At 46.7% G+C, this 26,764-nt stretch overlaps 2 protein-coding genes across 2 annotated transcripts in view; both read right to left on the bottom strand.

Moving 5' to 3' along the window:
• The window catches only part of hgsnat (heparan-alpha-glucosaminide N-acetyltransferase), a 44,767-nt gene extending 40,918 nt beyond the window's left edge, over window positions 1-3,849 (bottom strand). Inside the window, exon 1 of the mRNA XM_033021770.1 lies at window positions 3,572-3,849. Coding sequence (XP_032877661.1) covers window positions 3,572-3,818 — 247 coding nt within the window. The 5' untranslated portion in view covers window positions 3,819-3,849. The remainder of the gene's footprint in view (window positions 1-3,571) is intronic.
• A 4,345-nt stretch (window positions 3,850-8,194) lies between these two features.
• On the bottom strand, window positions 8,195-21,306 carry pomk (protein O-mannose kinase). Its single transcript, XM_033021756.1, has 3 exons — window positions 20,745-21,306; window positions 18,514-19,903; window positions 8,195-9,002 (listed from the first exon to the last, which is right to left on the bottom strand). The coding sequence occupies exons 2-3, from the start codon at window positions 18,799-18,801 to the stop codon at window positions 8,217-8,219; spliced, it is 1,074 nt and encodes a 357-aa protein (XP_032877647.1). The 5' UTR covers window positions 18,802-19,903; window positions 20,745-21,306; the 3' UTR covers window positions 8,195-8,216.
• Window positions 21,307-26,764: the final 5,458 nt, after the last annotated feature.

Genomic DNA, 26,764 nt, shown 5'->3' with positions numbered 1-26,764 from the left:
TCTCGCTGCATCTCCCCTTTTCCTAGTCGGCCACCATTTAGATAATAGTCTGCTTTCCTGTTTTTGCCACCAAAATGAATAACCTCACATTTATCCACATTATACTGCATCTGCCAAACATTTGCCCACTCACCCAGCCTATCCAAGTCACCTTGCAGTCTCCTAGCATCCTCCTCACAGCTAACACTGCCCCCCAGTTTAGTGTCATCCGCAAACTTGGAGATATTGCCTTCAATTCCCTCATCCAGATCATTAATATATATTGTAAATAGCTGGGGTCCCAGCACTGAGCCTTGCGGTACCCCACTAGTCACTGCCTGCCATTGTGAAAAGGACCCGTTTACTCCTACTCTTTGCTTCCTGTTTGCCAGCCAGTTCTCTATCCACATCAATACTGAACCCCCAGTGCCGTGTGCTTTAAGTTTGTATACTAATCTCTTATGTGGGACCTTGTCGAAAGCCTTCTGGAAGTCCAGATACACCACATCCACTGGTTCTCCCCTATCGACGCTACTAGTTACATCCTCGAAAAATTCTATAAGATTCGTCAGACATGATTTACCTTTTGTAAATCCATGCTGACTTTGTCCAATGATTTCACCACTTTCCAAATGTGCTGCTATCCCATCTTTAATAACGGACTCTAGCAGTTTCCCCACTACCGATGTTAGACTAACTAGTCTGTAATTCCCCGTTTTCTCTCTCCCTCCCTTCTTAAAAAGTGGGGTTACGTTTGCTACCCGCCAAACCTCAGGACCTACTCCAGAATCTAAAGAGTTTTGAAAGATTATTACTAATGCATCCACTATTTCTGGAGCTACTTCCTTAAGTACTCTGGGATGCAGCCTATCTGGCCCTGGGGATTTATCGGCCTTTAATCCATTCAATTTACCCAACACCACTTCACGGCTAACCTGGATTTCACTCAATTCCTCCAACTCCTTTGACCCCTGCTATTTCCGGCAGATTATTTATGTCTTCCTTAGTGAAGACGGAACCAAAGTAGTTATTCAATTGGTTCGCCATATCCTTGTTCCCCATGATCAACTCACCTGTTTCTGACTGCAAGGGACCTACATTTGTTTTAACTAATCTCTTTCTTTTCACATATCTATAAAAACTTTTGCAGTCAGTTTTTATGTTCCCTGCCAGTTTTCTTTCATAATCTATTTTTCCTTTCCTAATTAAGCCCTTTGTCCTCCTCTGCTGGTCTCTGAATTTCTCCCAGTCCTCCGGTATGCTGCTTTTTCTGGCTAATTTGTACGCATCATCCTTCGCTTTGATACTATTTCCGTGGATTTCCCTTGTTATCCACGGATGCACTACCTTCCCTGATTTATTCTTTTGCCAAACTGGGATGAACAATTTTTGTAGTTCATCCATGCAGTCTTTAAATGTCTTCCATTGCATATCCACCGTCAACCCTTTTAGAATTAATTGCCAGTCAATCTTGGCCAATTCACGTCTCATACCCTCAAAGTTACCTTTCTTTAAGTTCAGAACCATTGTTTCTGAATTAACAATGTCACTCTCCATCCTAATGAAGAACTCAACCATATTATGGTCACTCTTGCCCAAGGGGGCACGTACAACAAGACTGCTAACTAACCCTTCCTCATTACTCAATACCCAGTCTAAAATAGCCTGCTCTCTCGTTGGTTCCTCTACATGTTGATTTAGATAACTATCCTGCATACATTCCAAAAAATCCTCTTCCTCAGCACCCCTGCCAATTTGATTCACCCAATCTATATGTAGATTGAAGTCACCCATTATAACGGTTTTGCCTTTGTCGCACGCATTTCTAATTTCCTGTTTGATACCATCTCCAACTTCACTACTACTGTTAGGTGGCCTGTACACAACCCACCAGCGTTTTCTGCCCCTTAGTGTTTCGCAGCTCTACCCATACCGATTCCACATCCTCCAAACTAATGTCCTTCCTTTCCACTGCGTTAATCTCCTCTCTAACCAGCAACGCTACCCCACCTCCTTTTCCTTTCTCTCTATCCCTCCTGAATATTGAATATCCCTGGATGTTCAGCTCCCAGCCTTGGTCACCCTGGAGCCATGTCTCCGTGATCCCAACTATATCATAGTCATTAATAGCTATCTGCACATTCAACTCATCCACCTTATTACGAATGCTCCTTGCATTGAGACACAAAGCCTTCAGGCTTGTTTTTACAACACTCTTACCCCTTATACAATTATGTTGTAAAGTGGCCCTTTTTGATTTTTGCCCTGGATTTTCCGGCCTGCCACTTTTACTTTTCACCTTGCTACCTATTGCTTCTACCCTCATTTTACACCCCTCTGTCTCTACGCTCACACATTTAAGAAACCCTTTCCCTTTAACTCCATCCTCCACTATCCCATTCGACACCCCACCCCCCTTATTCAGTTTAAAACCACCCGTGTAGCAGTGGCAAACCTGCCTGCCAGAATGCTGGTCCCACACCTGTTAAGATGCAATCCGTCCCTTTTGTACAGTTCCCCCTTACCCCAAAACAGATCCCAGTGATCTAAGAATCTAAATCCCTGCCCCGTGTACCAGTTCCTCAGCCACACGTTCAGGTCCCGTATCTCCCTGTTCCTGCTCTCGCCAGCACGAGGAACTGGAAGCAAACTGGAGATAACAACCCTGGAGTTCCTGCTTTTCAGCATTTTTCTGAGCTCTCTAAAGTCACGCTGCAGAATATTCATCCCCTTCTTTCCGACCTTGGACTGGAGAATGGTCCCGACCTAAAATGTTGATTGTTCTTTTCCCTTCACAGAATTCACTCCTGTTTATAAGCCATCAAATGTATAGCCAAATTGAACCTCAGACTGGACCAATTACAGCAACATTCATTGCCCAACAGATGACTATACATCAATAAATTAAAAAATCAATAGACACCTTTTACACCCCCACTTTCTAAAGAAGGAAGCCAGCAGTTGATTTACATAGAGCAAGATGACAGAGCCAGCAATGACAACACAAGTCATACTGAGATTCTGGATACAAGACACACTGAGATCTGGACAGAATTAGTCTTGGCACCATTCATTGCCCAACAGGTGACTAAACATCAAGAAGGAATTTAGCAGATCAAAGAGCATCTGTGAAGGGAAAAGAACAATCAACATTTTAGGTCGGGACCATTCTCCAGTCCAAGGTGGATCCTTACCCAAAACAGCGTCTGTCCATGTCTCTCAACAAATGCTGCCTGGCCTTTAAATTATTCCATAACTTTGCTTTTTATTCAAGATTGCAGCATCTGCAGTCTGTCGGCAAAGAGGGTCTGCTAGTTCTCTCACTCCCATCTGTGCGCCACAGTACAATCTTCTTCAATGATCTGGCATGCAGGGGCACTAGCCCCACGTTAATTCCCTCTCGACTGAGGCTTCCTTCTCCACCTTCCATAAATCCTCCCATGACACACAAAGCTGTTCCGCATCTCCCCAGAGCCCCCTCTGCATCTCCCCAGGGGCTCCCTGCTTCAGACCGGAGCCGCTGCATTACCCACATGATCCTCCACACTCCCTGGACCCCCTGCACCTCCCCCACCGTCCGCAGCTGCTTCACCTTCTGCCGCTGTGCCAGCCCGCGGGTCCACGCCGCCCACCAACACCGACAGGGCGACCATCAGCGCGGCCACTAGGCCCAGGCTCAAGCCGGCCGGCTCCATCAGCTCTCCCGCCTTGGCCCGGTTGCTCGGAAGCCGTCCTAGCGCTCCACTCGACCGCTGTGAATCGGACTCGTCGCCCCGAGACCGCTGATGCTGCCGCCGCCTGCCCTCTTCTTCAGCTGCCCGGCGCTCTCGGGGCTGCATCCGCCGCCACTTCCACTTCCGGCGCTGGGTGGCTGGGGAAGAGGGCGGGGCTTGTAGCTGTCACTCAGTGGGAGATGGGGGGGGTGTTGTGGTGGTCACTCGGCGGGGGCGGGGCTTATGACGGTCGGGGCGGGTTCGTTCGTCTGTCACCGCGGGAGTAGAGGGCGGGGCTTGTGACGGTCACACAGTGGCATAGGGCGGGGCTTGTGAGGGTTAATCAGCGTGGGGGCGTGGCTTGTAACGGGGGCGGGTCTTCAACGGCATCGAGTGACGGTCCCGGGCGGAGGCGCGGCACTGTGGTGGGCGGGGCCTTTGACGGAGCCAACCAATCGGCGGTGGGGAGATGGGCGGGACATATGACAGGGGCGGGGCTGCGGCGGAAGAGAGCCGATCAATCAGCGGGAGGGAAAACAAGAACAGTCATTGTCTGGCGGCACAAGGAACTGCAGATGCGGATTGACCAAAAGTGACCAAGTGCTGGAGGAACTCGAGTAAGGAAGCCTCTGTGAAGCATGTTCATGATCATGATCAGATTTCAGGTCATAGAGTGATACAGTGTGGAAACAGGCCCTGCGGCCCAACTTGCCCTCACCGACCAACATGTCCCAGCTACACTAGTCCCACCTGCCCGCGTTTGGTCCATATCCCTCCAAACCTGTCCTGTCCATGTACCTGTCTAACTGTTTCTTAAATGTTGGGTTAGTCCCAGCCTCAACTACATCCTCTGACAAACACAAAATGCTGGAGTAACTCAGCAGGACAGGCAGCATCTCTGGAGAGAAGGAATGGGTGACGTTTCTGGTGGAGACTTCTTCAGACTGATGTCAGGGGAGGGGGCGGGACAGAGATGGAATGAAGTCGGAGACAGTAAGACTGGTGGGAGAACTGTGAAGGGGAAGGGATGGTGAGAAAGGGAAAGCAAGAGCTATTTGAAGTTAGAGAAGTCAGTTAGAGGAATTTATTCCTCTCATAATTTTATACACCTCTAAAAGATCACTCCTCGTCTTCCTGCGCTCCAAGGAATAGAGCCCCCGCCTACTCAAACTCTCCCTATAGCTCAGACCCTCTAGTCCTGGCAACAACCTCGTCAATCTACTCTGAACGCTTTCAAGGTTGACAATATCTTTCCTATAACATGGTGCCCAGAATCCCTTCGGAACACTTCTTCAAATTTTTACATTGTACATAAATTATACATTATAATACATATTATATGGAGAAAGAGGACATAGTTCAGTTGCTGGGGATCCTCAATATTAGATGCCGCCTTCTTGATGCTTTCAATGGATGGGAGGGCTGTGCCCATGATGGACCGGACTGTCCATCACTCTCTACAACTTCTTACATTCCTGTGCATTCAAATTGCCTAATAGGTCCTTAATGCAACCAGACAGGTTACTTTCTACAGTACTAGAAACACAGAATTTCGTGACATCCAAATCTGTTTAAACATCTCAGAAAGTACAACAATTGGTGCACCTTCTTCATGATTATCTCAAGGGTGTGGGCGCAGGACACCACCAACCCACTAATGAAAACTGGTGGGTGATCTCCCAACTCCCGACTTCCAAAGTTAACAATTTGTTCCTTGGCCTAGTTGATGTTGGGTGAGAGGTTGTTGTTGCAGCACCACTCAAACCAGATGTTCCATTAGGGCGGCACGGTGATGCAGCGGTAGATACTGCGCCTTACAGCGCCAGAGACCTGGGTTCGAACCTGACTGCGGGCACTGTCTGTACAGAGTCCTCATGAATGTGTGGGTTTCCCCCGGGTGCTCCAGTTTTATCCCATATTCCAAGGACAAACAGGTTTGTAGGTTAATTGGCTTTGGTAAAGACTAAATTAGCCTTAGTGTGTAGGATAGTGCTAGTGCACAGGGATCGCTGGTCACAAGTTCACAAGTTATAGGAGTAGAATTAGGCCATTGAGTCTATTCCACCATTCAATCATGGCTGATCTCTGTCACCTATTCCCATTTTCCTGCCTTCCACATATTAACTACCATCTGACTAAAGATCGCTGGTTCGATCCCGGGCCTCTGGCACTATAAGGCAGCAACTCGACCGAGGTTCCACCATGCTACCCTCAGATCTAGAGAGTTCTAGGCCCAAAATTCTTAATCTCTCCTTTGTGCAATGTTCCCACCCCAGAAAGCAGTCTGGTGAATCTCTATTGTACTACCTCCATGCAAAGTACATTATTCCTTCCACATCATCCCTTTGCTGTGGAAAATAGTTTATCTCTACTATACCATCAACAGTGTAGTCTTATCTCTACTATACCATCAACAACGAGTCTGAAGAAGGGTTTCGGCCCGAAACGTCGCCTATTTCCTTCGCTCCATAGATGCTGCTGCACCCGCTGAGTTTCCCCAGCAATTTTGTGTACCTAGGATAATTAATAGTTTGAAGGCGGGGCGGAAATCCCGAGGGGGACAGGGGACACACGTCCCCCCCTCTGTTTTGAGAGGTGGGGGACGATCCCCCCAAGTTTTTGTAATCCGGATTTTTAAACCCGGTGAAATCTCCGCTTTCCGCGAGACAGTGGGGTGGGACTGTTGATCGAGGGCGCCGATTGGACGAGGGAGACGTCAGTTAGCAGGCAATGGGGGCGGGACATGATGATTCAGCGCGATCATTGGAGGTGGGAGGAGTAGGGGGGGTGGGATTGAGGATAGAGAGCGGTGATTGGAGGAGGGAGACGTGGCACAGACCTGCACCTCATCCACAGCCAGGATCGATCCCGGCCGGCTCTCCGGCGCTGTCCCGTCCCCACCCGAGTGCCCCCCACGGGTGACCAGAGACAGCGGGAGTCAGCTGGGAGCGGTGGCCCCAGGCCCACAGCCAGCGCAGAGAAGCAGCGCTAAACCCAGCTCAACTCTGCCTGTCCCGCCAGGTTAACATGCCAGGACTTACGGAAAATATGGCCAGTGCGGAGAAGCGCCGCTGGTGTCCCGTTATTCCAGGCCGGGCTGTGGGTTAACCCAGCGAGACAGGCATTTACCGCTGGATTAAGCCGCCAGAGCCTCGCGCGTGTGTGTGTGCGCGCGGCCGCCAAAAAATTGTGTCTCCCCTGTACCCTCCATATTTTGATAGCGATTTCCGTGCCTAATTTGAAGGTAATGTAAAGGCATGGGAGGAATGGGCTGTTGGTCACAGAAGTGGAAATACCATGATGTGAAGCACAGTGGAAATAACAAGGGTGTTGAGAAATGCCAGCAGATGAGTCACAGGATGTGGCAACACCAGGGAGAGATTTATTAGAGAGAATGTATTTAGCTGTTGTTGTTCAGGGAAGAGGATTAACAATGGGAAAGAGAGAAGGGTTCCAGGGTACGAATACACAAATATGCAAGGATGGCAAGGAAGAGAAGAATCATGGTTCATGGGTACACAAAAAAGCTGGAGAAACTCAGCGGGTGCAGCAGCATCTATGGAGCGAAGGAAATAGGCAAAGTTTCGGGCCGATACCCTTCTTCAGACTGATGGGGGCTGGGGGGGGGGGGGGGGGAGAAGAAAGGAGGAGGAGGAGGAGGAGCCCGAGGGCTGAGGGAGAGATAGGAAGGGGAGGAGACAGCAAAGGCTAACAAAATTGGGAGAATTCAATGTTCATGCCCCCAGGATGCAGACTCCCCAAGCGGAATATGAGGTGCTCTTCCTCCAATTTCCGGTGGTGCTCACTCTGGCCATGGAGGAGGCCCAGGACAGAGAGGTCAGATACGGAATGTGAGGGGGAGTTGAAGTGCTGAGCCACCGGGAGGTCAGGTTGGTTAATGCGAACTGAGTGGAGGTGTTCGGCGAAACGATCGCCAAGTCTACGCTTGGTCTCACCGATGTAGATCAGCTGACATCTAGAGCAGCGGATGCAATAGATGTTGGAGGAGATGCAGGTGAACCTTTGTCGCACCTGGAACGACTGCTTGGATCCTTGAATGGAGTCGAGGGGGGAGGTAAAGCGACAAGTGTAGCAAAACCCGCGTATGGTTCATGGGTATGTGGTGGAATACAGTGAGAGTGATATTCCTGGGCATGGCAATAAGGGGGAATGAGGCGAGTGAAAAGGGTCGTAGGGTCACAGCATGCAAACAGGCCCTTTGGCTCATCGACCTGAAATGCCACCCATTCCTTCTCAATAGAGATGCTGCCTGTCCTGCTGAGTTACTCCAGCTTTTTGTGTCTATCTTCAGTAGGAGGCATGGTGGCTTCTTCTATGGATTTGAAGTCTTATCCATAGTCTATCTGCACACAGCCAAGAAGATGTAGGTTTGTGTCAAAAATTGCTCTATTGGCTTATGTACTTACAGACAAATCTGCCCTGCATTGCCAGACTGAGCTGGCTTATTTTGAAGGGATTGTACGTGAATTACGGCACCCTGCAAGAGTAGAATCACATCATTTATTATAACTCGTGTAACATCTCAGTACGAATACCAAACAGCTCCGACTCCTGTGTCAGTGAATTGTAAACAGCTTTGTACGTCTGCACAACAGTCAGCATTGATGGTCGAAGCTGAGGCTTATGTCTCTTGCAGTCCTGATGCAACTGGAACAAGTGAAGCCTGACCACGTCGCTTCCTTCGACCTGGCCCAGCAGAAAGTCCGTAACATCCGGAACCTTCCAAATATCTGTTTTCTCATTGTATGGAGGCATGAGGTGATCAGAAAATGGAACCGTGTTACCGAATGGCCAAAGCTGTTCCGGAGCGACAAAGTCACCCTGGAGCTGACGGTGGCCACATTTTACTAAAACCCCGGCACTTCGATTCACCAGTGGGAGAGCGTCCAGGTCATTGGCCAACACGTGCAGGTCTGTTGTCAACAAATACTGCGACAAGGTCTTTATCAGGTCATTGGAATCGCACATAACACGGGGACCCAATGGGCTGTTGTGCAGATAATGCAGAAACCATGTGTATTCACGAGCCAACTGGAATCGAACTTCCCAAGTATTAAAGTCACCCTGCCCCTCCTGCTCCAGCACTGAATCAACATTGGCGAGGGATCCAAAAGGGTGATACTCTGTGAGGATAGTGGGATCCTCGTCACAGAATCCCAGCAGTTTAACCACATGTGCACTCTGCAAGCCCTTCAGCATCTCCAGTCCATGAAAGAAGTCGTCGCTGAATTTAGAGGCAGCAAGTCGAGAGAGAACCACTTTGTTTCCCTTCCAGTGCCCAAGGAAAACCTGCAGATTAAACAAAGACATTGGCTTATGTACTTACAGACAATTGAATTAGAAGCCGCACTCGATCCCACAAGACATGAGACTGCACAACCAGGCTATCGTTGTATACGAAGGGCCCCCACCAATTGCTCCTGGAAAGCTGCTATGTCATGGGTTAACCATCTACCCTCTTCAAATCCATCTACCCTCTTCAAAACCATTCTTGTTCCCTGTCTCTGGTAGTTCCGTCACTTCCTTGGTCCCAGCATTCATCTTTGTGCCTTCGGTCATCTTGGCACTAAGCTCTCAACCTTCATCTCGACACATTACTGTCACTCTCTACCTCTTTAAAACAAACTCCTTCAACCTACCACCTTGATCAAGTATTTGATCACGCCTAATAACTCTTACTGTGGTTTGGTGTCAATGTTTTTGTCCAATTGCTGTCTTGCAAATTGCTTCAGGCTACATTAAATGCTCTGTATAAATTATAGCTCTTAACATGCTCACCTAAATGGATTAGTCGGCTACTGATCAACTCAACCAAATCAGCTGTAATCACCCTTCACTGTCTGCCATGAATTGGAGCAACAAAATAATGAATGAATGAATGAATAAGTTTATTGGCCAAGTATTCACATACAAGGAATTTGCCTTGGTGCTCCGCCGGCAAGTGACGACATGACATACAGTGACAGTTAGGAATGATACATAAAACATTAAACATTAATAATAAAACATCATTGATTAAACATGTGCATTAAATAAAATACCAGAGCAAAAGGAGGCTACATATTTTTGGTTATTGAGTAGAGCTAATACTCGTGGGAAAAAGCTGTTTTTATGCCCGGCTGCGGCAGCTTTGACAGTCCGGAGTCGCCTTCCATGAGACTGCACAACCAAAACCAAAACAACCAAAATCTCCTAAATAAACAATTATTGTTCGTTTCCTCTTTAACACAAGTCTTTCGACTTATGAGAGGCAAGAATCTGCAAACGCTGGGAACTCAGCGGGTCAGGGAGATTCTGTGGGGGAAATGGACAATTGGTGTTTTGAGTCAGAACTTTTCTTCTTGACCTTTCATCAGTCCAGAGGAAGGATCTCAAGCCAAAATGTCAACTACCATTGCCCTCCGCAGTTTCTGCCTGACCACTGAGCTTCTTCTGCAACTCCTCTGTGTCATGCCTTTTTTGTCGTAAATTATCTTAATTGCTCTCATCAGGTATGTTGTCAAATTACTCTAACAGGAAACAGTAATTATGTAGAAATAAGGAATTGCAGTTGCTGGTTTACAAAAAAGAACACAAAGTGTTGGAGTAATTGGCAGCATCTCTGGAGAAGATGGATAGGTGACATTTTGGGTTGGGGCCCTTCTTCAGACTGATGTAACAGTTGGGATCACACCAGACTAGCAACAACAACCCAGAGTCCGTGTCTGAAGAAGGGTCCCGACCCGAAACTTTGCCTGTCCTTTTCCTCCACAAATGCTGCCTGACCTGCTGAGTTACCCCAGCACTTGGTGTTTTACTCAATTAAATAACAAGCCAGAACCAGGTTACACTGTCTAACTGGATGCTTGTGCTCTGCAGGAACCACCTCCATTCTTTTTTCATTGACGTTATGTCTTTCAATTTCCTCATTTAAGCATCTCCCTACCGCCTCATAAACACCACATGCTAGGATATTCCATATCCCAAATAAAGATATGTCCAAACAAAGCTCACTTTTGTGAATAAATCATCCATCTGTACGTATGAATTGAACATATCGGTACAAAATTGAAGAAACTGGAAATTCTCCAATTTACAAGAATTGACCTCTCCCAGTTAGAGGGCATCACATTAACAAAACATGTCGGCAGTCTATTTTCCCCATTCATTAGCATACCAAATACAAAAAGGTGGATAATACAAAAAATATATTTAAAACAAAATTCTATCATTTCTGCTAAGGTTGAACTTAGGTTGCCTAACTCCTCTGAGCATAATCCCTCAGAGTGCTAATAAACCATAGGTTGGTCTATTTAAGAAAAATAAAGACTGGCATTGCATGGTCCTTGCATGATATCAGGGTGTGTCAGCATGCCTGACAGTCATTCAGGCATTGATGTTTTTTAATGTTCCACACTGTAGGAAATGATACAACCTATTTACTGATAAATGGCAGGCATTCAGTTTTAATACATTTTGAAGATTTAAACTATTGTTTCAGAGAGATTAGATTAGATTAGATATAATTTATTGCCACACAGCCAGGCTGGTGGAAATTTGGGTTGTCTGCAGCGATACAATAATAAAGAACACACAACCACAATAAAACTGTAACACAAGCATCCACCACAGCATTCATCACTGTGGTGGAAGGCACAAAATTTGGCCAGTCCTCCTCCATTTCCCCCCGTGGTCAGGTCCAGAGTCAGTCCAGGATCGGCTCTTCCTCACCGGAGACCGCGGCTTTAAGTTGTTGTAGGCCGCAGGCCGGCGGTCAAGATTTAAAGTCCCCGCCGCAGCCAGAAGCACCGTAGACTGCAGGGCCGGCGGTCGAAGCTCCCCTCCAGGGTTGATGGTAAGTCCATGCCGGACCCGCGGTAGAAGTCGGCCGCGGGCCGGCAGTGAGGGCTTCTTCTTCCCCCGGGTCCCCAACGTGAGATCCCAGGCTGTAGACGCCGCACCAGCTGGAGCTCTGCAGACCGCGACTTCAGGCCGCGACTTCAGGCTGCCGGCTGCCCCGGGCCAGCGAAACGGAGCGCTCCCCTCCAGCGAGCCCCAGCGAGGGCTCACCCGCTCCACGCTGAGAGTCCACGCTGCGCCCGCCGCTGAAGCCCCGGGCGCGTTTCCGGGAAAGGCCGCGTCGATCCTTGATGTTAGGCCACGGGGGAGGCGACCTGGAAAAACTCGCCTCTCCGTGGAGGAGGCGACCAAAGCGGTTTCCCCCTCACCCCCCCACACCGCCCCCCACATAAAACACACAAAGAAACATTAAATACAGACTTTAAAACATACTAAAAAAATAAAAAAAGGTTGAAAAACTGACGAGCCGCATGACATGGCTGCTGCCAGAGCAGCGCCCCCTACTGTTAATGATAGATGTAATCAGTGATAGATAATTAATGTAAGATCACAGGATACTTTGCCAAAATATAATCTTGTGTCATTGAATATTTAGTACCTTGAACAATACGTCACAGAACAGGCCCTTCGGCCCACAATGTCTGTGCCGAACATGATGCCACATTAATCTAATCTCTTCTGCCTGCAAATGATCCCTATGGCTCCATTTCTTTCATATCCATGTGGCAATCTAAAAGCCTCTTAAATGCCACCATTGTATCTGCCTCCACCACCACACCTAGCAGCATGTTCCAGGCATCCACTAGTCTCTGTGTAAAAAAATGTACCAGGCATCCACTAGTCTCTTGCCCCACACATCCTCTTTAAATATTGTCCCTCTCATCTTAAAGCAATACCTTCTAGTTTTTGACATTTCCATACAGGGAAAAAAAGTTCTGATTGGCTAGCCTTTCTATGCCTTTCATAACTTTCTGTTCTTCTACATGTCTTCCCTCAAACTCTGACATCCCAGAGTAAGCAATCTAAGTTTGTGCAATCTCTCCTTAGCGCTAATACTCTGTAATCCAGGCAGCATTCTGGTAAATTCTTATGCACCCTTTCCATAGCCTCCACATCCTTCCCATAATAGAGCAACCAGAGGCAGCAGCAACTTGGGCCCAGAACTATGTTTGATGTTTCAGTTTGCCATGAAGAGAATGGTGCTGTGTCACCTGTGTAGTTGTTTAGATGACATTAAAAGAAACCCTGATACTTATTTCTTATCAATCACCACCAAAGCTTATTCCCCACTCATAGAAACATAGAAAATAGGTGCAGGAGTAGGCCATTCGGCCCTTCGAGCCTGCACCGCCATTCAATATGATCATGGCTGATCATCCAACTCAGTATCCTGTACCTGCCTTCTCTCCATACCCCCCGATCCCTTTAGCCACAAGGGCCACATCTAACTCCCTCTTAAATATAGCCAATGAACTGGCCTCAACTACCTTCTGTGGCAGAGAATTCCACAGATTCACCACTCTCTGTGTGAAAAATGTTTTTCTCATCTCGGTCCTAAAAGACTTCCCCCTTATCCTTAAACTGTGACCCCTTGTTCTGGACTTCCCCAACATCGGGAACAATCTTCCTGCATCTAGCCTGTCCAACCCCTTAAGAATTTTGTAAGCTTCTCTCAGATCCCGTCTCAATCTTCTAAATTCTAGCGTGTACAAGCCGAGTCTATCCAGTCTTTCTTCATATGAAAGTCCTGACATCCCAGGAATCAGTCTGGTGAACCTTCTCTGTACTCCCTCTATGGCAAGAATGTCCTTCCTCAAAACTGTACGCAATACTCCAGGTGTGGTCTCACCAAGACCCTGTACAACTCATTATTGCATCCTGTCAGAAGAACCCGATCCAAAATATTGTCCATTTCCCTCCACAGATGCTGCCTGAGGCACTGATTTCCTCAAGCAGTTTGTTCTTTGCATTGCATAGTAATTTTTTGTGAGATTAAAATTGGTCAGGATATAGAGATAATGAATCAGACTACTGACTGACATCTATTACAAACCCACTGACTCCCATGGCTATCTGTACTACACTTCTTCCCACCCTGCTTCCTGTAAGGACTCTATTCTCTACTCCCAATTCCTCCGTCTACGCCGCATCTGCTCCCAGGATGAGGTGTTCCACACCAGGGCATAGGAGATGTCCTCATTCATTAGGGAACGGGGTTCCCCTCTTCTATAATAGATGAGGCTCTCACCAGGGGCTCTTTTATATCCCGTAGCTCCGCTCTCACTCTCCATCCCCCCACCCGGAACAAGAATAGAGTCCCCCTTGTCCTCACCTTCCACCCCCTCAGCCATTGCATACAACATATAATCCTCCGACATTTTCACCACCTCCAACGGGATCCCACCACTGGCCACATCTTACCATCTCCTCTGCTCTTTCTGCTTTCCGCAGAGACCGTCCCCTACATAACTCCCTGGTCAATTCGTCATTCCTACCCAAACCACCCCCTCCCCGGGTACTTTCCCTTGCAACCACAGGAAATGCTACACTTTACCTCCCCCCTCGACTCCATCCAAGGACCCAATCAGTCTTTCAAGGTGAGGCAGAGGTTTCTCCTGCACCTTCTCCAACCTCATTGACTGCATCCGCTGTTCCAGGTGTCAACTTCTGTACATCGACGAGACTAAGCGCAGGCTCGGCGATCACTTCGCCCAATACCTCCTCCGCTCAGTTCATAATAACCAACCTGATCTCCCGATTGCTCAGCACTTCAACTCCTCCTCCCATCGTAATGGTGGAAATGTGTCAGCCTCGATAACAATCAGAACAGGAGCACCTCAAGGCTGCGTGCTCAGCCCCCTGCTGTACTCACTCTATACTCATGACTGCGTAGCCGGTCACGGTGCGAACTCCATAATCAGGTTCGCTGACGACACCACTGTTGTGAGACGTATCACTGATGGGGATGAGTCAGAATACAGAAGAGAGATCGAGCAACTGTCCATATGGTGCCAGCACAATAACCTGGCCCTCAACACCAGCAAAACCAAGGAACTGATTGTGGACTTCGGAAAGAGTAGGATGGGGACCCACAGTCTCGTTTATATCAACGGGTCGATGGTTGAAAGGGTCAAGAGCTTCAAATTCCTGGGCGTGCACATCTCTGAAGATCTTTCCTGGTCCGAGAATACTAATGCAATTATCAAGAAAGCTCATCAGTGCCTCTACTTCCTGAGAAGATTACGGAGAGTTGGTTTGTCAAGGAGGACTCTCTCGAACTTCTACAGGTGCACAGTAGAGAGCATGCTGACCGGTTGCATTGTGGCTTGGTTCGGCAACTTGAGCGCCCTGGAGAGGAAAAGACTACAAAAAGTAGTAAACACTGCCCAGTCCATCATCGGCTCTGACCTTCCTTCCATCGAGGGGATTTATCGCAGTCGCTGCCTCAAAAAGGCTGTCAGTATCATCAGAGACCCACACCATCCCGGCCACACACTCATCTCCCTGCTACCTTCAGGTAGAAGGTACAGGAGCATGAAGACTACAACAACCAGGTTCAGGAATAGCCACAGCCATCAGGCTATTAAACCTGGCTCGGACAAAATTCTGATTATTGGTGGCCCATTATCTGCTATTTGCACTTTATCAGTTTATTTGTTTATGTGTGTATATATTTATATTGTGGTATATGGACACACTGATCTGTTTTGTAGTAAATGCCTTCTATGTTCTGTGTGCTAAGCAAAGCAAGAATTTCATTGTCCTATACAGGGACACATGACAATAAACTCACTTGAACTTGAACAATTCCTATCTGACCTTCCTGTCCTGGGCCTCCTCTTGCCAGAGTGAGGACCAGCGCAAATTGGAGGAACAGCACCACATATTTCACTTGGGTAGTTTACACCCCAGCGGTATGAACATTGACTTCTCTAATTTTAGATACCCCTTGCTTTCTCCCTCCTTCCACTCCCCCTTTCCAGCTCTCCCACAAAGCCTACTGTCTCCGCCTCTTCCTTTATTTTTCCCACTCACCCACCCAACCCCCCCCCCCCCTTCCCCCCCGATATCAGTCTGAAGAAGGGTCTCGACCCAAAACGTCGCCTTTTCCTTCTCTCGATAGATGCGACCTCACCCGCTGAGTTTCTCCATCATTTTTTGTCTACCTAATGCATAAGGGTCTGAAGAAGGGTCTCGACCCGAAACGTCACCTATTCCTTCGCTCCATAGATGCTGCTCACCCGCTGAGTTGCTCCAGCATATTTATCTACCTAATGAATCAGTCTGGTCTGATTCCAACATAGGTACACATGAGTGGGAAGATTTATTTTACACACAGAGAGTGGTGGGTGCCTGGAAGATAGACACGGCAGTGGTGGAGATAGACACGGCAGTGGCATTTAAGAGACCTTTGGATAGGCACATGGATATGCAGGAAAGGGAGGGATATGTATAACATGCAGGTAGAGAAGATTTGTTTAACTTTGCATCATGTTCGGCACAGATATTGTGGGTCAAAGGGCCTCAACCTGTGCTGTACTATTCTATGCTTTATGTTTTTAAAGCTTCACTTTGATCTCTTTTACATAAACCTGTGAGCATATGAGGTCTTGGTTAATCATTTCATTGGCAGAATGGTATTCCCTTAGGACTATTTATATATCAGTCTGAATTATGTCTTGATCTAACACCATTAGTAAATTAAATATACATTCATAAGCCCTCGTGCTTTCAACAACAGTATGGTTTTCTGTTGCTGCATCTTCAAAGCGAGAGAGGTTATTGTGAAGTGGTGAGCACTGTGCTGCCAGCAAGTGTGTGGGGGGAGATTTTTGTGTCGGATTATGAGGACCAACATTCATGCAGCTTTGCTTTTATCTGACTATATTGTCTTTACTGGTTTTTTATTTTTCTTTCAGAAATATTCAGTGGCACAAGGTTCAATTTTGATGCAAAGTGCTAGAGTAATCCAGCAGATCAGGCAGCGTCTCTAGAGAACTTGGATAGGTGATATTTGTCCTCCAAAGATCCATGTTCTCCAGAGATGCTGCCTGGCACACTGAGTTACTCCAGCACTTTGTGTCATTTTTTGTAAAGCAGCATCTGCGATTCCTTCTTTCGTAATTTTGGTACATTCTCCAGTGCTCTCTGCAAGGAACAATAGTTAAATCCCTCTAAATTTACAGTCAATGTATTCCTCGTTACATGCTCCACTCATTTGTCCCTGAAATATTGCAAAAGGTCAAAATAAGGGTCAAATTCCTGACGGGAATTCATTGACCGACTCGGCCGTGACTGGGTGAATGATGAGTTGGCCCGAGTGATGGACTGCACACAAAGTCCAGACGGTGGGCCAGCTGAGGAGTTTTGGTCCGGCACCCCATCCAACTCATGAACCGATGATCGGCCATGAGAAGGAGGGGTGGTGGTGTCGGCGGTAAGCGAAGGTCAGACAGCTGTCCGGACTGCCGACCGACGGGGCCACGGGCGAGGCGCTGCTGCTGCACTCCATGGGCAGCACTACGTCGGGACGGAACGGACGCGGCGCTCCAACCTGACAGTCCCCTCGATCCGAGTAGTAGCAGTCAGATACGGAACAAGGGCGGTCCCGTATGGGACAAACCAATTTAGCCCAATATACGGAATGTCCCGGCTAATACGGGACAGTTGGCAACCCTAGCTGGTAATCATCTTTAACATTTCACGCGGCACGATGGCACAAAGGTAGAGTTCCTGCCTTACAGCGCCAGAGACCCAGGTTCAACCCTGACTACCTGTGCTGTCTGTATAGAGTTTGTATGTTCTCCCTGTTTGTTTTTTCTCCGGGTGTTCCAGTTTCCTCCCACATTCCAAAGACGTACAGGTTTGTAGGATAATTGGCTTGGTAAAATTGTAAATTGTCCCTAGTGTGTTGGGTAGAGTTAGAGTGCGGGGATCACTGGTCGGCATGGACTCAGTGGGGCGAAGGGCCCGTTTCCATGCTGTATCTCTAAACTAAAGTAAACTAAACAAGAGAATGGCCTGTGTCACCTGTGCAGTCTTTCAGATGAATCATTAAAAGATAGGCTGATCATTGTCACCCAACACCACCAAAACATATTCCCACTCAGTATTGCATTGCACTGTGTATAATTTTGCTGCACTATTGCAGTTTTCCCATTACAATAAAAGACACATTTTAAAATTAATTCTTTGGGTCATCATCAGATTGTGAAAAGCTTTTTCTTGAAAAGTTGTACAGGGTTTTGGTGAGACTACACCTGGAGTATTGCGTACAGTTTTGGTCTCCTAATCTGAGGAAAGACATTCTTGCCATAGAGGGAGTACAGAGAAGGTTCACCAGACTGATTCCTGGGATGTCAGGACTTTCATATGAAGAAAGACTGGATAGACTCGGTTTGTACTCGCTAGAATTTAGAAGATTGAGAGGGGATCTTATAGAAACTTACAAAATTCTTAAGGGGTTGGACAGGCTAGATGCAGGAAGATTGTTCCCAATGTTGGGGAAGTCCAGAACAAGGGGTCACAGTTTAAGGATAAGGGGGAAATCTTTTAGGACCGAGACGAGGAAAACATTTTTCACACAGAGAGTGGTGAATCTCTGGAATTCTCTGCCACAGAAGGTAGTTGAGGCCAGTTCATTGGCTATATTTAAGAGGGAGTTAGATGTGGCCCTTGTGGCTAAAGGGATCAGGGGGTATGGAGAGAAGGCAGGTACAGGATACTGAGTTGGATGATCAGCCATGATCATATTGAATGGCGGTGCAGGCTCGAAGGGCCGAATGGCCTACTCCTGCACCTATTTTCTATGTTATAAAGGCAAGTCCTTATTTTTAAACCAATCACAAATGCTAAATGTTCCATTCCCCAAAACAACAGTTTACCAAAATTGAAAACAAAAAGGATTAAAGCTGATGTAAGTGAAGAGGAATTAAGCATCAAAGAAATATAGTGATCCCACCTGCTTGACAGCGCCTTGTCCAATTGGCTCAATCACAGCAACTTCGCTCTGTATCATTTCACAAGATAACCAGGGTATGCAATCCTTCATTCCTTCCAGCCTGAAATACCCAGATGGACAGGAGTCTGATTTGTTGTCTACTGGTCTCTTCAACCAACCCAACGCATCTAGAAGTTCATTTCTGAAGATCGTGGTGACTGTGAGGATGACAGCAATAAGAGGTACAATGGTCAAGGTCACCCTCTGCCGTATCGAAGAGCCTTGATTACCAGAGGTTGTCACCTGCATCTTCACTATTCCTGCAGAAAGGTTCACAATTCAAAAGGTTGGACTTCTTAACTCTGAGCTCAAGGCAGATGTTGAATTGGTGGTGAATCAGCTACTGGGCTGCAGGGTTGAGGAGCGCAAAGTGAATCATAGCTCAAGACTCAACATGTTCTCACTGTAAATGGAGAAGTCAATGTTCTGTGGTGTGAGTCACTCCACTTTGCCTATTCCTGAGGTAGACACAAAATGCTGGAGTAACAGGCTGCATCTCTGGAGACAAGGAACGGGTGACGTTTCGGGTCGAGACCGTTCTCCAGACCTATTCCTGAACCTAAACAAAAAAGTTTTTTGTGTAATCAGGATTTCAATGAAACCCAACATCCTCCGTTCAACATCAGTGACGCAAGGATTAGGATTAGGGTTGCCAACTCTATTTACATGTATTTCTTCAAATGTTATCACATTGTCTCTGTACAAAATCTCTCCAATTCCAAACTATTAAACAAAAGTATTCAAGGGAAATAAAAGCATTTTCTTTTGATTGTTTTTGAGTTGCTTATAAAGTGTTCAATTTTTTGTTAATTCCAGAGGATTTATTTCTAGACAATTTTATATCACCGTAACTTTCTTGCCCCCAGTTCACAGAGCAATGGGTTCAAGTTTCAGGATGATACTCTTGGGCAAGGAAGGGATTATGGAGGTGCCTTCTTTTGGATAATACATTAAATCATGCTTGATCTATGTTGGCAGGTTGATGTAAACGATGTTGTGACACTACTTTGAAGAAAAGCAAGACCTTCTGGTGAATAAATATTACAGAAAATATGATTATCTGATCATATTGTGTAATCTGGCAGCTTTTACATATCCCACAATTATTGCATTTTCACTGTGTTTAATCGAGTGCAGAGGAATATCCAACATCTTCAAAGGTGCTCTGAAGGACAAGTCTTTGCTTCACCCCGGGAGAAATAGCAACCTTGATGTTGGGCTTGTGTCCACAGGGATGGTCAGAGTTCAGAGGCTGTCCTTCCGGCTGGGGTGGTGGGTTGCTGAGGGCGGTAAAGGGCCAGAGACTGGAGATCTGAAGTTGAATCTTGGCTCCATTCAAATTGATTCTGATCTGAGTGAGAACAGGGTAGATGGGATTTAAAGTAAAAAACGTCAACTCATACACTTCACTATACGACACAGAAAAGCTGTGTTTTGCAAAAATCAACAGATCGACAGAATGTTGATATTCAGTTGTGTCCTTATGCAATGGCCACTTAATCTTAACTAATGAAGTATGCAATTAGTAAGCGAAATTGATTTAACTAGGGGGCAAAATAGAAAATTTTACAAAATTATCAACATTTTACAAATTTTACCAAAATAGATAATTATGTGAGACCGCAGCTGGAATATTGTGCACAATTTTGATCTCCTCAGCTAAAATGAAATATATTTGACATCAAGCGAATGAAGATTCACCAGCATTGTGGCTCTGCTGTGGAAGCAGAGATTGAACAGACTCGCCTGATCTGATGTTCTCTCGTCTGTCACTCGTTGCAATGTTTCACAGGGCAGAAGCAGATGTTTCCCCCTTGTCGAGGAGTCAGTGGGGTCAGTGTCAGAATGAGGGCAGGGCCATTTAGGACTGAGATGAAATAACAAATGTCTTCTCGGAGAGGGCAGTGAGTTCTCTACCGCCAAAAGATGCGGAGGCTCAGTCAACCAGTTCACCGTTTCTGGACATTGTGGGAATCAAGCGGTAGGGGGACGGTGCAGGAACTTGGAGCTGATAGACCGGCCGCGATCTGGATAAATGGCGGAGCAAGGTCGAAGAACAAGATGGCCTACTCCTGATACTTCTATGTTAAATGGGACATTGTCCCTGTTCTGCAGCCCGGCCAGTCTACGGACAGAGCGTCCCAACCCCAACACAGCACAGCCCGGGCCCGCCCGCCAGAGCAAACACTGACCTGGTCCTGGTCTTGGTCCTGCCCCTTCACCGGCCCCCTGCTTGGCTGCTTGCAGATTCAGCGCGATTTTTCAGTGAGCAGCTGCCGACCACGGCCGCGGCCGCGGCCAACCGGAGACGCAGTCACACAGAGAGTGAGAGGCGGTGTCACAGGGAAAGAGACAAAGTAAATCTCTCCAGCTGCATGCAGTCCCGGAGAATGTGACAGATAGAGGCAGGAGAGAGAGAAAGAGCGTGCGAGAGGGAGAGAGAGAGAGTATGACAGAGAAGCAGTGTCACAGAGCACAGGAAAATGTGAGCTCAGCAAGACAGGGAGAGGGAGAGAAAATGACAGAGTGAGAGGCAGACAGTTTCAGAGAGCATGAGAAAAGCAGGAAGCGGCAGAGAAAGAGGCAATGTGACAGACAGAGGCAGGCCACACAGAGCATGAGAGGCCGGCAGTGTTGGAGAGAGAGAGACAGAGAGAAAGTGAGAGAAGGAGGGAGAGGGAGAGGCAGGCAGTGCAGAAAAGGATAATGTGAGGAGTCATGCAGCATTACAAACAGAGCACACACAGAGAGAGGGCAGTGTCAGATAGAGAGGGAGAATGTGACAGAGAACAGAGAGAGAGAGAGAGAGAAAGAACGTAAGAGGCATGCAGTATCAGAAAGTATGTGACAAAGAGGCTGGCAGTGTCAGAGAGAGAAAATGTGAGAATGTGACAGGCAGGCGGAGTGAGAGTGCGAGAATGTGAGAGAGGCAGGCTGTATCACACAGAATGTGAGATAGTGTGGCAGAGAGAGGATGTGAGAGGAGGCAGTCAGGGGGGGTAGAGATAACCCCAGACAGTAACACACACTGTAGTCCCGAAGAACGTGACAGAGATATAGGCTGTGGCACAGACAGAGAGATAAACTCGGCAGCAAAACATGGACAGGTCCAGGGGAGAAAGAGATAGATAAAGCCATACGGCAATCACAGAGACAATGTCAGACTCAACACATAGAGCAGCAGACGGGCCCAGGGACCCACACAGCCAATGAAATAAGTGTTATACGGATAGGGGATCAGTTGTCAAAGGTGAAAGGTAGCAAATGTTAACTGAAAGGTCAAGATCGCCAATGTACACTCGTGCAATCATTATATTGGAAGACGGCAGGAAAATGTCAAATGAAATGTAGAGAAATAATAGGTTCAGTGAATGAAATCATTGGTGCAGAATAAGAGTACTATCTATCGTAAGTTATCAATCAACATTAGACCAAGTACATTCACCCCATCATCCCATCCACTAGCCCTTCTCCTCTGTTTTTTGGCCTACAAATAATTATTTTACAATTTTGTACCAATTTCCCTTTAAAAATACCTGTTGAAATGAAATTGGATGTATCACTGAAAGCAGGAATTTGAAGATTATGGGGGAAAACAGTGGAGCTACATTGATAGAATAGCGGTTTCCAACACCCAATACCTTTGTTGTAATGTGACTTTAAACTTTTGTCAGTAGAGTGATCCAAGTTCAATTTTGACCTCCCTGGCTATCTACATGGAGTTTGCATGTACTCCATGTGACTGTGTGGGCTTGCTCCAGTTTCCTCCCACATCCCAAGGAAGTGTGGTTTGGTAGGTTAAACTTTCTCGTTTATTTTACAGTTATAGAAACATATAAAATAGGTGCAGGAGTAGGCCATTCGGCCTTTCAAGCCTGCACCGCCATTCAATATGATCATGGCTGATCATCCAACTCAGTATCCTGTACCTGCCTTCTCTCCATACCCTGATCCCTTTAGCCACAAGGGCCACATCTAACTCCCTCTTAAATATAGCCAATGAACTGGCCTCAACTGCCTTCTGTAGCTTAACTACCTTATGCATACTGTATAACTTCCTTATGCAGAGTATCGTGTTTCATATTCTGTTGTGAAGCTGTAAGCAATAATTTCATTGTTCTATCTGGGACATATGACAATGCAACACCCTTGACTCTTGTAAATGGTCACTGTAAGTTGCTCCAATGTAGAGCTGAATTGATAGAAATGTTGGGAGAATGGGATTAGTGTAACTACATGCTTGATGGTTGGTGCAAACATAGTGGGCTGAAGGGTTTGTTTCCATGCTGTATGACTCCAGATGTAAGTGCCTATGGATCCTTTATATAATTTGCAGCTTTTCCCATTATTGCTTAAAATTGTCATGTTTATCAATGTTTGTAAGCTTTCTATCTAAAATATCTTCTCATATCCTGATCAGCCCTTCATTTAAAAAGCATCTTGATTCACCAATATCTTAAAATTCTCAAATTTCATGTTGCACTGAAGTAGAAACATAGAAAATAGGTGCAGGAGTAGGCCATTCGACACTATGAGCCAGCACCGCCATTCAATATGATCATGGCTGATCATTCAGAATCAGTACCCCGTTCCTGCCTTCTCCCCATATCCCCTGACTCTGCTATCTTCAAGAGCCCTATCTAGCTCTCTCTTGAAAGTATCCAGAGAACCAGCCTCCACCACCCTCTGAGGCAGAAAATTCCAGACTCACAACTCCCTGTGTGAAAAAGTGTTTCCTCATCTCCGTTCTAAATGGCTTACCCCTTATTCTTAAACTGTGGCCCCTGGGTCTGGACTCCCCCAACATCGGAAACATGTTTTATCCCCATTCCACTTGATTCCGTTAGCCCTGAGAGCTATATCTACAGTAACACTCTTTTGAATATATCCAGTAAATTAGTCTCCACTACCTTATGTGGCAGAGAATTCCACAGATTCACAACTCTAGCTGAAAAGGTTTATTTTTCACATCTCAGTCCTAAATGGCCTACCCTTTATTCTTAACTGTGACCCCTGGTTTTGGACTCACCCAACACCGGGAACATTGTTCCTGCATCTAGCCTGCCCAATCCCTTAAGGATTATATATGTTTCTATAAGATCCCCTCTCAACCTAAATGCCAGTGAATATGAGTTAAGTCGATTCATTCTTTCATCATTTATCAGACCCGCCATTCCAGGATTAACCTGGTGAAGCTACGCTGCACTCCCTCAATAGCAAGAATGTCCTTCCTCAAATTAGGGGACCGAAACTGCACACAATACTTCAGGTGCAGTGCAGTGCTCCTATATTCAAATCCTCTCGCTATGAAGGCCAACATGCCATTAGCTTTCTTCACTGCCTGCTGTACCTGCATGCTTACTTTCAGTGACTGATGGACAAGGACACCTAGGTCTTGTTGCACCTCCCCTGTTCCTAATCTGACACCATTCAATAATAATCTGCCACCAAAGTGGATAACCTCACATTTGCAATCCACATTATACTGCTTCCGCCATGCATCTGCCCACTCACCCAACCAAGTCACCCTACAGCCTCATAGCATCTTCCTCACAGCTCACACTGCCACCCAGCTTTGTGTCATCTGCAAACTTGGAGATGTTACATTTAATTTGTTTATAATGTAAATAACTCTTCTCCGTGGATTGTCACCTTGTCGTAGTGGAAAAGCTTGTGTGGTCCTGAGATCCTGAGAGCAATGCCGTCTGGAGCTATGCTCCTGGTAGGGTCACCCATGGCGTAAGGTCATGGGGGAGGTCCCTGACAAAGACCAATCCAACCAAGACCTCAACGGTGGAACAAGCGGAGGATGATGGCTGATTTTAATGGAGCGTCACAACGGCTGGGAAGGCGGATGAAGGCTGCACCAGAAAAGGGTCCCTGGTCGTCTAGGACTCCATGCCACTGGATCCTGACCCAGATCTGTCAAGTGCACCAGTCACCCCATGTTAAACAAAGTCACGCACAGATGTCCTCCATGAGAGGACAGTCATACTCGTTTCGAGTGGCCGCCAATGACGATGATGATTGTAAATAACTAAGGTCCCAGCACTGAGCCTTGCGGCACCCCATTAGTCACTGCCTGCCATTCTGAAAAGGACCCGTTAATTCCTACTCTTTGCTTCCTGTCTGTCAAACCAGTTCTCTATCCATGTCAATACCCTACTCCCCTATGTGCTCTAATTTTGCTAACTAATCTCTTCTGTGGGACCTTGTCAGCACAGAGTCTGCCTTGTTGAAGGTACATAATGACCTACTGCTCACCGTTGACTCCGGCGACTGCAATCCTGCTCCTTCTCGACCTCAGCGCAGCATTTGATACTGTTGACCATACCAACCTAATTGACCGTCTCCGGTACAGGGGTGGTATTGATGGCACTGCCCTGAGCTGGTTCATCTCCTACCTCAAAGGTAGGAGTTTCTCTACTAACATAGGCAACTCTTTCTCCTCCCCAGCTAGCCTCTGCTGCGGGGTTCCACAAGGCTCCATCCTTGGCCTCATTCTCTTCTCCCTGTATATGCTCCCCTTAGGCCAAGTCATTCAAAGGCACGGCATTTCCTTCCATTGCTACGCAGACAATACACAACTCTATCTCCCCCTGAAGCCAAACAACTGATCAAATCTACTCAGCCTTATCCACTGCCTCGAGGATATAAAGTGTTGGATGGCCCAGAACTTCCTTCAACTAAACAAGAGTAAGTCTGAGGTCATCCTTCTCGGCCCCTCGGACTCAATCAAAATGATAGCAGGCAGCCTTGGAAGCCTTACCCCATTACTCAAACCTCACGTCTAAAACCTTGGGGTGATATTTGACTCAGCATTGAAATTTGACAAACAAGTCAATGCCGTGGTAAAAGCTAGCTTCTTCCAGCTTCGGACGATAGCTAAAATAAAACAATTCCTCCAGTTTGATTACCTCGAAAAGATCATCCACACATTTATCTCCTCCCGCCTAGATTACTGCAACTCCCTCTACACTGGCATCAGCCAATCTTCCCTGTCCCGCCTGCAACTGATCCAAAAAGCCGCTGCGAGACTCCTGACGGGCATCCGAAAAAGGGACCACATCACCCCGATTCTGGCCTCTATCCACTAGCTCCCAGTGCGGTTCCAAATAAATTTCAAGATCCTCCTTGCCCCCACCTACATCAAAAGTCTGCTTACCCACCACACCACCTCCAGGTCCCTCAGATCGGCCGACTTGGGGTTACTGAACATCCCGCGGTCTAGGCATAAGCTCAGGGGCGATCGCGCCTTTGCGGTTGCAGCTCCTAGACTATGGAACAGCATCCCTCTTCCCATCAGAACTGCCCCCTCCACCTATTCCTTTAAGTCGAGGCTTAAAACTCATCTTTACTCTCAAGCCTTTCTTGACACCATCTGAGTGAGGGCTATATGTATGTATTTATGTATGTACTTAATCTATGAACCAATGTTGTATAACGTTAAAACCTCCACCAATGTAAAGCAGTTTGGCCAATGAGTTGTTTTTTAAATGTGCTATATAAATAAAAGTGACTTGACTTGACTTGTCAACGGCTTTTTTGAAAGTCTAGATACACCACATCCACTGGCTCTCCCTTATTCATTCTACTTGTTTCATCCTCAAAAAATTCCAGATTAGTCAAGCATGATTTGCCCTTCATAAATCCATGCTGACTTTGACCGATCCTGTCACTGCTTTCCGAATGCGTTGTTATTACATCTTTAATAATCAATTCAAGCATCTTCCCCACTACCGATGTCAGGCTAACTGGTCTATAATTCCGTTTTCCCTCTCCCTCCTTTCTTAAAAAGTGGGGTTACATTAGCTACCTTCCAGTCCACAGGAACTGATCCAGTCTATAGAACATTGCAAAATGATCACCAATGCATCCACGATTTCTCGGGCCACCTCCTTGAGTACTCTGGGATGCAGACCATCAGGCCCTGGGGATTTATCTGCCTTCAGTCCCAACAGTTTACCCAACACCATTTCATGACTAATGTGAATTTCGTTCAGTTCCTCCGTTACGCTAGATCCTCGCTCACCTAGTATTTCTGGGAGATTATTTGTGTCTTCCTTAGTGACGACAGAACAAAAGTGCTTGTTTAACTGATCTGCCATTTCCTTGTTTCCCCATTATAAATTCACCTGCTTCTGACTGTAAGGGACCTATATTTATCTTCACAGTCTTCAGAGTCCCTGCTTCAGTGTTGTACGAGTCGAAT

The sequence above is a fragment of the Amblyraja radiata genome, chromosome 1 (genome assembly GCF_010909765.2).
Source record: "Amblyraja radiata isolate CabotCenter1 chromosome 1, sAmbRad1.1.pri, whole genome shotgun sequence".
Classification (NCBI taxonomy): domain Eukaryota; kingdom Metazoa; phylum Chordata; class Chondrichthyes; order Rajiformes; family Rajidae; genus Amblyraja; species Amblyraja radiata.
Note: the sequence above shows the minus strand (reverse complement) of the source record. Positions and strands in the feature narration are given on the sequence as shown.

What these genes read in the sequence shown, in the direction of transcription:
- pomk (XM_033021756.1), bottom strand. Translation starts at nt 18,801, where the DNA reads ATGCAGGTGACAACCTCTGGTAATCAAGGCTCTTCGATACGGCAGAGG. An exon ending in GACAAGGCGCTGTCAAGCAG is followed by an intron (nt 9,003 to 18,513) that starts GTGGGATCACTA and finishes TTTAATCTGCAG; the next exon opens with GTTTTCCTTGGGCACTGGAA.